Source organism: Calidris pugnax, unplaced genomic scaffold (assembly GCF_001431845.1).
Source record: "Calidris pugnax isolate Ruff unplaced genomic scaffold, ASM143184v1 scaffold273, whole genome shotgun sequence".
NCBI classification, from domain to species: domain Eukaryota; kingdom Metazoa; phylum Chordata; class Aves; order Charadriiformes; family Scolopacidae; genus Calidris; species Calidris pugnax.
In genome coordinates this window covers 2,975,551-2,987,656 of record NW_015094508.1, presented here as the reverse complement: position 1 = coordinate 2,987,656, position 12,106 = coordinate 2,975,551, and the positions used below count along the sequence as shown (strand labels likewise).

Here is a 12,106-nt window from a genome sequence, read left to right as displayed (position 1 = left end):
GGCAGTTAAATTACATGTTCTATGTTGTAAGCTTTATGTAATATTTAATATGTATCATGTAAGTATAAAAGGAAAAAAGTATGCAAATTCTGTAGTTATGTGATACATTTAATATTATAAAAATCACAATGCATTTTCAGTGCAAAGTTACTTTAGACAGGCATACTGAAATTCCGGCGATGAAAGTTGTTCCCTGCATGTGCATTACTGTGCACTTTATTTTATAAAAAGGGGGCAGGGAGGGCAGTGGCGTTGCAGTGCTATGGCAGATTAGACATCCAGTGTGCTCTTGTATTAAAAGTGGAAAGAGCCAAGTAGTTTCAACTAGAACCCCAAAGTTCCTGTTAAAAAATGTCCAAGTTGTGGATTTATTAATCCAGCTAAGCGTGTATTCTCAGTAATGGAAACAAAGGTTACTTTAATTATTTGTGTATGTAGAAAGACTCTTTGGCTGTGTTATTGCAGAAGAGGTAGGCTTATTTGGGTGGGATTTTCAAGCATCAAATTCTTTGGCCTAATTTCACTGTTATTGAAATCCCTGGAAATGTAAGTGTAGCATTAAAATGTTTTGAATCTTCCATTCCAGGTACCTTGCAGTCCAGCATTTTTCTCTTATATCAGCTATCTCTTGGAAACATTTGTGACAAATAATAAAAGCACATATTGGCTCTAATTGAAAATCTAGTAAATTTCAAATAAAAGTGTATACTGAGTCTACTAAGCCCCATCATACCTGACTACATAGAAACTCTTCAGTTGAACAAGAGAAAAACTATTCAATGATTAACCTTTCATACACTGACAAAGATATTTTCCTTCATCATGTAATATCCTGAAAACATGTGTGTTAGCTTTTCTATATAGGAGTAGTATACACCTGACATCTTTTAACGTCTTCAAGAATAATTTTATATTTCTTTTTTATTAAAAAATGCAGACTGAATTTTATACAATTTTAACATAAAACAGGTATGAAAGACTTCCCTCTTTGAACATTATGACCTTCTGAAATTTATTTCTTTGTGCCATCCTTAATTTTTTTCTTAATCATACTATAACTGAAACTGTTCACAATAGCCCTCTTTCATTATGTTGTCATGGAAACAGATGCATCTCGAGTACTTCCAGAGTTTGGAGAAGTTGAAATATCTTCTCTACCAGATGGTACTACCTTTGAGGACATCAAATCACTGCAGAGTCTTTATCGAGAGCACTGTGAGGTATTTACTATAAACCATTTATTTTTTAAAGTTCATGATTTCCAGTGAAGGTCAGTACAAGACAATAATGCCAAATGTATTGCAGCCATGTTAGTGGTATGATTTTCCCCCAGGATATTTTGCTTATTTTGTTGGAAAGGGCATTAGTAAAAAGATTTTTCTGGACGGTCCTCTTTGCAGGGGAAAAAAGTAATATGTAATAGACGCTGGGAATGAAATGTAGTTATGTGTATGTTTTCAGAATGTTAGAGAAAATAGGCTTCAGATTGTACATGCAGATCTTTGGTTAAGTCATGTTAGAAATGTAAATCATGTTAAATTTTAATTTCTTTTTTTCACATAAAAAGCCGTAACTTTTTTTTTCATTTTAAAGAAACACTGGGACATTTAGGCCACACTTGATATTGAGTTATATGTCTTTTAAAATTATTTTTGAAGGTGCTTTCAAACCTATATTGAATTATGAAAATGAATGAAACGGCAGGTTTTCTTTGTGTTTGCAGAAGCATTAAATATTTTCTTTGGGTGTAAACATATCAAAGGAATGCTTATTTCTGGAGGCTTCCATGCATGTGCACTTCGCCTTACTCAAGTCTCTGTGCACACCAGTTTACAGTTTTAATTGATATCAAAAATATTAAAACAAGTATTATAAGGATCGTTAAGGATGATCGGAAGGATCATTAAAAAAATGTAGTTTTCCCTTGCTCCATTATGTGAAAAAAAGCTATAGATGGAGTTAAAAGTGGGGGGAAGCTGGATAAAAGACGATCTGTACTTGTGTTTTATTTTCTCAGGCCATACTGGATGTGGTTGTGAATCTTCAGTTCAGCCTGATAGAAAAATTATGGCAAACTTTCTGGCGCTATTCTCCCTCTGCTCCACCTGATGGCACTACTATTACTGAACCAAGGTCAGTAAATGTTTCTTTTTTTACTGTTTCTGAAGATATTCTAATACAAGGATCAAAAAAAAAAATCCTATTGTTTTTTCTTGCAGTATAATAAATTTTTTCATATGCTAATTTTTCAAATTAAATTTATGTTGTTGCGTATTTTTGTATAGGCTGGGTGTTTGCCAAAGTGTAGTCTTCAAACAGTTATCCCACCCTTTTTTTCCTTTGTTTGGACAATTATAATAAAGGTGTCTTTCCCCAGTATTCTATCCAGTTCTTTTAAGCCAGAAGGATCATTTATAGCTCTGCATAATTTATGAGCTGTAGCAGAGCTGTGGAGGCATTTTTAAAATCCATTTCCATGTGACACAACATGTAAAGTTCTGTTGAGTGTAGTTGAGACATCTATGATGTCTGTAAAAAAGAATACATTTTAACACCCATTTTTACCTGCTGTAAATGCATTATCATTTATTTGTTTGCTACATTTTTTCACACCAGCAATCTGAGTGAAATAGAAAGTCGACTTCCAAAAGCAAAGCTGATTACTCTGTGCAAGAATGAGTCTATTCTGAAATGGATGTGTAACTGTGACCATGTGATGTACCAGGCTTTGGTGGAGATTCTCATTCCTGACGTCCTTAGACCTATTCCTAGTAAGTTGAACACCTGAAACATTTTGTAAGGATTTTTGTGCATGCATGTGTTTGGTGGTGTTGGTGATCTTGTACCTCACGTGGCAGCTTTAGGTATACTTGAACGTTAGGAAAGTACTAGTGTATCATTTATCCTTAATTTTGTTGCGTAGGAAGTTGTGCTGATAGTTGATGTATGCTTTGTATTTTAAAAGTAACTTAAGATTCTAGTGGATTTGGAAGATGTAGTTTTCAAGATACAGTTTCATATTAAAAGTACTTCTCTCTGTGTGTTATATTTTCAGATAAAGATGTTTTCTTTTTACCCTGGCTCTAGACTACCTGATAGGCTTAGACATAAGTCCCGTGGCCTTGAGCCAACATGCACTGATGTCAGTCAGTCCCTCCACTAAATTCAGTATTTTTTAGTTTATATTACTTATTAATCTTTGATTAATCTGAATAAAAAATGCACAAGATCTTTGGGATTCCATTTTTGGACAGTTAGTCTTTTGTTCCTTTATCAGTGGCTGCTGAAATCAATTTTAATGGCTGTTAAGGCAGTGAAAAATTAACTCGGCATTTTTTAGTCCGATTTATTATTCCAATCTAATGTTCTTTCTGTCATACATCCTGCATGAAAGAATCAGTAATTGTCCAGCCATTCAACCATTAGCAGGAGTACAGCTTTTTTTTCCAAATTAATTTTACTACAATCCATCTTTGTTCCAGAAGTGTATTTTTGTGGCTATTTTTGGTAGAAAATGAATTTATGTGAAGAAAGCTGAACTCCTTTGTAAAACTTCTGTTGTCTTGCATCAGCTGTGCTAAATATTATTTAAAAAATGTGCATTAACAACCCACTATAAACCTCATTACTCCTACATATTATATCCTTTCCATGAAAAAACAGTAGTCACTTCATGAAGTTGGATTTTTTATTTTTTGTAATTAGGGCCTTAAGTAGCTTTGGAGCTAACCATGCTCTCACAAACACCTCTTCTGCTACAGTGACTCCAGCAGTAATAAGCGGTCCCTAAAAATATTTGCAGGTACTGCCTTGCAGAAAAGTTTATTGACTTTTTGCTTGTCAGTGAAATAAAATTAGGTTTTAGTAAATTATGTATGATACCAAAAAAACCCCAAAAACCTGGAACTGGAAATGTATAAAATCTGAAGGCCAGCTTTTACAAAGAGAGTTTTACCTTATTTTTGAGGAAAGAGTAAGTTCTTGGTAGAGATTAACATCATTTATCTTTTAATCTATGTAGTGGAATAAAGCATAAATGTTCTTTCAAATATATGCAATTATCGACAACCATTACTTGTTTAAATTATTTTGCATTGGTTTATATTTGATGTTTTACTTTTCTATTTAATGACAGTGCAAGTAGGTAGGATATTAAATTTTGAGTAATATCACAAAATCACAAGCGAATACGCACTGATAAAAAAACCCACAAATTTAATTACAGCATTTAATAGGTTGAATTAGAACTCTGTCTTCCAAAAGAACATTATTTGCTGAATAAAAAATGTGGTGCTGACATGTTTTTTCCTCAAACCTGCTCTTTGCCTTTCTTTTCACTTGCTTCTCCTGCACAGCCTGGCAGTCTCTAAATGAGTTTTTATACGAGAGCTCCTTAACTTGTGGTGTCTTCCTGCCGTGTTTCAGAAGATGCATTGGGTGTTGCCACTATAGGGTTCCAAGAAAATAGGACACAATCATTTACTACCAATAACTACAGGCATGAGGTCCTTTCATGATTAGTCAGTAGTGATTTCCTGTAGTGATGGCCCATACAAGTTCTGTCTTCACTGCTGAGTATTTAACATATTATTACTTTTTAAACTCCTGCTTTTGAATTAAAATATCTCCAGCAATTACAACAGACCAAGAGAAAGGCATGAAGTTGTGCTTAATGGTTGACTCTGACAATAATGGAGCTGGGGGAAGCAGACAAATTCATCACCTTCTGTGGGAAAAACAGCAGTTTATAGGAAATTTAGGTCTCTGTAGAAGAAAGGGGACTCAAAATGCTTCATCAAAGGCAAGTTTATGATTTTTTTCCTGAATAAATGGGAAGATATTGATAGCAGCTGCACAAAATAGGAAATATTAGTAATTTGCAAAGTGCTTGAAGTAAGCATATGATTTTTTTAAGGTTTATCTTTTCTCATGTCTAGGTTTTCAATTTTTTTCTTTTAGAAGAGCCTTACTGCGCTACTCAGCTGTGTGATACATATTACTGGAGTAGGAAAAAAAGTGACCATTGATGAAAAAAGGCTTAATTATTAACCTCTATGTTAAATTTGTCAGCTGAAATGTTTAGCACCCACAGAACAAATGAAGAATTGGTGTGTATAAAACAGCAAAATCCCTTTTCCGAAGAAAAGTGAAATGTTGTCTATTTGAGTCAGGAATAAAGACCATAATCATTTAATGTCTTGGCAATAGACTAGAGCTATTACGGACTTCTTGTACCTTCACAAGTAACAGAATGGACAACAAACTTGCCTGTGAGTTAGTTTCTACCATAGGTGGAGGATTTATGCTAAACATATTTCTACACTGTATTACACAACTCCAGGCAGACAAAAATTTAAAGTACTGTAAAGTCTTGTTTTTATCAGATTTGCATGTCAGAGAGTTTTCAGCTGAGAACTCAAGCTTTTTAGGTGCTTACCCAAATCAAACTTTGTCAGTAACTGCCATTGCAACATCATTTAGTGTGTGTATAATAAATATAACTATCTCAGGCCATTTATTTTGCACCATACTCACCATGTGATTTTTTGAAAGGGTTTTCTTGTTTTTCTCTAGTAGCCAGATTAACTTAAAAGACGGCTTTGAGGATGCAGGAATTTAAGGTTTTGGTAATGACTAGATGTGTACATAAGGATGGAGTGTGAGAAAAATTCTGTATTTAATATGATATCTCCAAAGCTCATTAGAAATTCATAGTTGTTCTATGCAATACTGGTGCCTGATTATCTACTGTAGCTATTTTATTTCTTCAGAACTTAGAATTCCTTTCATTTGCTCCCCTTTCTTCCTAGCTTCCTTCCTAAGGCCTGAGCTGCTTTTTCATATTTATTTTTAAAGGAGATCAGCATTACAGTGATGCAAATAATTTTGTAATATGTAGCTAGCTGAAAAAGAGTAATAAGCAAATTAGTAGTGAAAAAGCAGTAACATTTTCCTAAAATGTCTTAATTATCATTCATGCAGTATTTAAATCATTCATTCAACTTTGTATTTTCTTGTTCTATAGGTAGAAAATGTGAGTGAATATATAGTTAATTAGTAAGTGCACAAAAAAAATTTACAAAGCAGCACAAGTGAGCTAGCTGATTGGCAGAACTGAAGTCTTCATGTGGAAACCTTAAGTGGGGAAAAAACTGGTTACCATAGAGTGTTCGGCTAATACAGATACTTTGTAAGATCAAATTGTGTTCAGTTAAGTATCCAAATGTGTGGACAGTTATATAAATTACTGATAAGGATTCTACTACTTGACACTACAAAATTGAAGATGTGAAAAAGATGTCCTGAAGAATATGTTTTTGCTTTTAGTAAATTTACTTTGCTAGTAGAAAGCTTTATTTAAAAAGGGATCATCAGTAATTCAAACAGTAAGAGTCATTTCTCAAAGACAGGTTCTATCAGCATTAATTGCTTACTCTACCAGAGTGTTCGGCCTTATAAACAGAAGCCAGTCAGCCTTGTTTCTTCTCACATGTAGGCAAAACAGTTTGAAAATAAATATTATTTCCTCTTTCCAGTTTTTTCCTCTTCATTTTGTAGTTGCATTCATTCTTTACTAGAAACCTGTAGTTTTTTCTTTTTGTTTCCTCCTTTTTGCAACTGTTTTAGTGGATGCTATTGTGTCAATGATCAAGTGGTAGGTATAGGAAAGTGAGATTTCTTCTACTCAGGAGATAAGATTTTCATTTCTCTAGGCACAGTTCCTTGAGAAAATGCTTCCTGTTCTCCTTTAAAAAAATTAAAACACATATTTTGAGTAGTGCAGATTGCTGTAAGAGCTTCTTCAATTTCTTTCTAAATCTCTGTCAGTCACTCAGCAGTTTTGTGGGTAAAGAAACAAAAATGCACACAAATTCCACGGCCATTTGAATAATTTCACTTTCTGTCAGTGAGACACACTCCTATATCTTGCTTGTTGATGATATCCTTAATCACTGCACACGGGATTTTGTTCTTTAAAACTGAAGTAAGCAGCATGATGACATGGCTCAAGGTTACTTTGGGCTTATTTAAGGAAATGTCAGTATTTCATTAACTGTAATTTTTTCCAGAGTTTTGCTCTTCATAAAAGGTGCTTAGATGAAATGGAAAGCTGTAAGTATTTGGTGGAAATTTCTGACACAACTGCTGCAATTACCAATGTTCTTTTATAGAAGTGCCAGAAACAATAATGCTAGACATAAACTTCTTGAAAGGCTGCTAGATGAAGAAGTCAGAACTGCTTATTAAACAAAAACTAAATTCATTATTGCATAATTTGTATCTGAATGAGGCATTTTGAACCCAGGCTGGATTTTTCTTTTAGAATGTAAAAGCAGCAGACCTGAATATTGAGTACATAAGTACTGAGGATGCAAAACAATTCAAGATAGGTACATTGCTTTCTTTTCATTCTGTTTTTATTCTTTAATGCACAGGTGCCTTGACCCAAGCCATTCGCAATTTTGCAAAAAGCCTTGAAGGTTGGCTTTCAAATGCCATGAACAATATTCCACAGAGGATGATACAAACCAAGGTAGACAAAACTGTTGCAGTATTATTCTTGCAATGGCAAACCAAGTAGACAGTAGCATCTAAAAGCAGTAGCTTTTTAACTTCAATGCTAAATTTCATGTTTAGCATCAGGCATCAAATAACGGGACAGGAAATAACTTAGTTTTGTCAAGAAATTGTAAGGAAGACATTATTTGATCTGCTACATGGACATAATTAGCATATGAGAACTTTGTAATAAAGAATATCAAAATGATTGTAAAGCCTCAGTCTGTGGAATTAATCTACAGATAGAGGATACAGTATTTAAAAATAAATTAATTTCTTCATAGGTTGCCGCTGTAAGTGCCTTTGCCCAGACTCTGCGAAGATACACATCTCTTAATCACCTGGCTCAAGCAGCTCGTGCTGTGCTTCAAAACACTTCTCAAATCAACCAGATGCTCAATGATCTTAACCGTGTTGATTTTGCCAATGTTCAGGTAAAATGTAGTTTTAAGTAACAGACTTTTTTTAAGTGTTATTTCCTCTATGATGTTGAAGTTTATTGTTAGCTGCCATTATTCTAACAAGAAAGTGAAGTGAGAATATTTTGCAGATTTGTATATTCAGAGATTCAGCCCAAACATGACAGTTTACACTTTTGAAAAGAGCTCAGAACCATTATCAGGTTCCATTTACTGTCTTGAAGTGCACATATTCTTCCAACTTCTATGCAAATGTAGAGCAAATACGTTCTTAGAATGGGTACCATAAATGATGTCTTAGTAATAGCATAAATGATACCTAAGAATGAGATCAAGGATAGCAGTGTGGCTTCCGAATGTTTCTTAAAGCTATTAAATGCACAACATTGTTTTTAGTAGAGACTGTTTTCATTATTTCAAAGACAATACCATTAGTATACTTTATCTAAGTGCCTGTGCTTGAATTTACAAGATCTCCTGAGTAATTGATTAGATTACTACAGATTAGAACTAATTTACGGTTAGCTATAGAATGTAAACTTATATTTTCACTGAGCTTAATTCTCCACATTTCTGCTCCTCTGAGGAAAAGTGCTTTTTTCCTTTCGCCCAGCAAAGTGAAGTTTTCTACATGACTGGTAGTTCTACATTTGTTTCTTTTCCTTGTGAAGAGTGTTTTAACATACTTGTTAATAGTTTTAACAATAGTTGGTCAAGAATACTTGACCAAAGATCCAGTATATTAAGTATTGTGTTAACTTGGATATAGAGTCTGTGAATGAGGTGTCAGCTTAGCACATGATAGCTAGAGTTTGAAGACATGGCTTGCAGTTAGTGAGTCTTCGGGTTTTTGTCTCTTTGTTTCTGAATTGGTCAGCTAGCCTTATTTATAGATTGTTTATCATTGTATGCAGAATGCGTTTCTCCATTCGTGTGCAGTTTATATTCTACTTTAAGTAATGTGTAGTCCATTACTGCCTATAGTCAGCAAACAAAACAATCCTTGTTTATATACAAAGCTTTCTGTTGTAAGATGATATAACAGAAATTGTCTTTAACTTCTTCAAAACAAAAGGAACCTTGTACTTGATTACTTGTTACTTCTTTTATTATTTTGCTCCCCATTTAAGTGTTCTTCCTGCTTGCCCTGCCTTTAGTCACAGAAGAAATTGACAAGTCCCAAATATTTTAGTAGAAAAATGATGAATGAGGAAAGTAGAAGCCTTTTTCTGAGAATTAATGTGGGAAACAACAATGTACTTGTGTTGTTTTCATTGTTTGTTCTCATTTCTTTATTTGATGTCTGCTGTTGTATGTTATGATTTTCCTACCCATTTGCTTTCAACAAAATTATGATAGACAGAAAAATAAAATCTGCTTCTTAGTTTGTCTAGTAAGTGGGTTTTGTCCTTTTCATCCATTGAATTGCTTAATCTTTGAGAGAGAATTATATTCTGTGCTTTGGCTTATGTGTTGTTAATTCAAGAGCTGACATGTGCTGTAACAGGAGCAGGCTTCCTGGGTGTGCCAGTGTGATGACAACATGGTTCAGAGACTAGAAACAGACTTCAAGATGACTCTTCAACAGCAGAGCACTCTGGAGCAGTGGGCTGCCTGGCTTGATAATGTAATGATGCAAGCATTGAAACCATATGAAGGAAGACCCAGCTTTCCTAAAGCAGCACGGCAATTTCTGTTAAAATGGTCTTTCTACAGGTAGCACTTATTAGACTTATAAACCATTCTAACTATTCTGTTTGCTGAATTGTTCACTGTAGTAAAGTTGACAGATGCAATATCAAACAGTGGCTCACTAAGTCATGAAAAACATGTTGCAGGGGGTTCAGAAACTTGTTGTTAACCTTGAACTCGGGGCTGCTTGCAAATTGTCAGGGAATTAAATGATCCTTGTTTAGTGTTTTAAAAGCCATGTGCAAATGAATGCAGGTGGAATTTTTTCCCGAGTTAGAAATATAGTATGAATTTTTTGAGTGGAATAACTACACAACTATTAAGCCACTATTTTAAATATTATTTATTAAAATACTGTGGTATCCATGTTTATTAGATAAGGAAGACAAAACCTAGTTTTAATATGTAAAAAGAACATTAAGACAAGCATTCCATGTTAGCTGCTTATTGAAATGGTTATCAGCGTAAATTTTGTTCTTTGAAAATTACTGTAGCAACTACTTGCTGAAGACACCAGATTTTGTCAATATAATATGTACACACGAGCCTTTCTTTTATAATTTTAAGTTTCAAAGTTTTAAAATCATGGCAATTAAAACCCTTTACTGGGAAGGTGGACACAACAGACACTATTTAAGCATTAGTTGGTTTAAAATCTAATAGTTTTCATACTATTTTAGTTGTTTATGATTTCAACAAAATTTTCTTTCAAGGTAGATTTTACACATACTCAAGTATTGGTAGTTATGCATATATCAAAAGAAAAAAAAAACCCCTGAAAACAAAACAATCTGGTTATTTCTTATGTAATCTGGTGTCTAGCAATACCTTCAGAGAAAGGAGAGAAGCAAATGATTGCCTTTCCTGGACATCACTTTCCGAAGACACCATAAATCAGACATTTGTGGGTAACGTTTGAGAATATTGGTTTTGAGGTAAAATGTCTACATGGACAAATGTTAAAATGACTATGACATATAATACATAAATATATATATATTTTTCTATTTTTGAATAGCTCAATGGTGATTCGAGATTTAACCTTGCGCAGTGCTGCTAGCTTTGGCTCTTTTCATCTGATCCGCTTGCTTTACGATGAATACATGTTTTACTTAGTAGAACATCGTGTTGCTCAGGCAACAGGAGAGACACCTATTGCAGTTATGGGAGAGGTAAGATAATATGTAAGAGACTACAACGATAGATTTAGTGATGAATTTGGGTGCCTTTGCAAATTTTTTAAACAAGTATGTGAAGCTGTAAGATGTTCTGCAATGTAACAATAGATTGGGTTACAAATACATACAACATTTTCAAACTTGTTTCATTGGTGGATTGTCAAGAGTAATGAAGTTGCATTGAATTCTAACAACCAATTATTTCCAGGTGAGCTTGCTCCTTTACAAATCTGCATACAGATTAAAGTGCACAGTTTGAAAAATGCTGATCAACAAGCAACTTTTTCTCAGTTTTTGACACCTGAATATTTTATGTGAAAGAGTAATAGGAAAGTGTTGCTTACATGGATCTGTTTACATGTATGTGCACACGTTTGGAATTCCCACACAAATGATAATGCACGTGAGCTGAGTAGCCCCCTTAACTTGAGAAGGATGGTTTACGTGCAGTATTTAGGCTTGTGAGGTACTGTTCACATACATGTAATAAAGCCAGTGCAGACATACATGGAAGTCATCAACACAGTTGACTTTCATATATTTGTTTCAAAGATTGTTGGTTTAAAAAACAGAACAAGAGTCTCAGTTCCTGTGTTTTTATGCTCATCTATGGCATCTGCAAGGCAAAGTTTGCCTCATCTGTCTTTTTCTAGTAATCTCATCTTCTGAGTGAGACAGTGAGGAATGCATAAATTGTCATCAAAGAATTGCACTTCAAAAGTGCTGAAAAATAGATATATTTGAAAATAAGCTAGATAAGTAATGGGACAGATTTGTTACATTTTTACACTTGGTAGTCATTGTATCATATTCTATATTACCAATAAATAAAGTGAGTTGATTTCGCATCAAGTATCATTCATCCATCAAGATACATTGATAGGCTCATTGAATACTATAAATAGATGCTATGATTTCAGGAGAAATTGGAAAGGTCTCAGCTTTGTCAAGTGATTTTACAACATCGCATGTTTCAGAAAAACTAAATAACAATACTTTTGCTTAGTGACCCACCGGTAGCGTATTTGCTTAATCTCTGCCTTATATTTGCAGCAAGGTACTACACAAGTATACCGTTGCTACATTCTTGTCATCTTAACATAGACTTAAATGTGGTGTAGGGTCTTCTAAAAAGTTTACATAGACTAAAGATGGAGACATGATGAGGAAGTAAGTAACGCAAAACTTTTGGAGGTGAGAGGGGCAGAATAGAAGTAGTTAAAACTCATTAAATGCATGTCTTTTTATGTTTTTATG

General features: G+C 34.0%; 1 protein-coding gene across 2 annotated transcripts in view; it reads left to right on the top strand.

Moving 5' to 3' along the window:
• Nucleotides 1–12,106, top strand: part of RFX3 (regulatory factor X3) — a 124,249-nt gene that overhangs the window by 103,449 nt on the left and 8,694 nt on the right. For both annotated transcript variants that reach the window (XM_014964959.1, XM_014964958.1), the window contains 7 exons: nucleotides 1,108–1,220; nucleotides 2,018–2,133; nucleotides 2,617–2,771; nucleotides 7,437–7,534; nucleotides 7,845–7,994; nucleotides 9,487–9,695; nucleotides 10,690–10,843. In XM_014964959.1, coding sequence (XP_014820445.1) covers nucleotides 1,108–1,220; nucleotides 2,018–2,133; nucleotides 2,617–2,771; nucleotides 7,437–7,534; nucleotides 7,845–7,994; nucleotides 9,487–9,695; nucleotides 10,690–10,843 — 995 coding nt within the window. The remainder of the gene's footprint in view (nucleotides 1–1,107; nucleotides 1,221–2,017; nucleotides 2,134–2,616; nucleotides 2,772–7,436; nucleotides 7,535–7,844; nucleotides 7,995–9,486; nucleotides 9,696–10,689; nucleotides 10,844–12,106) is intronic.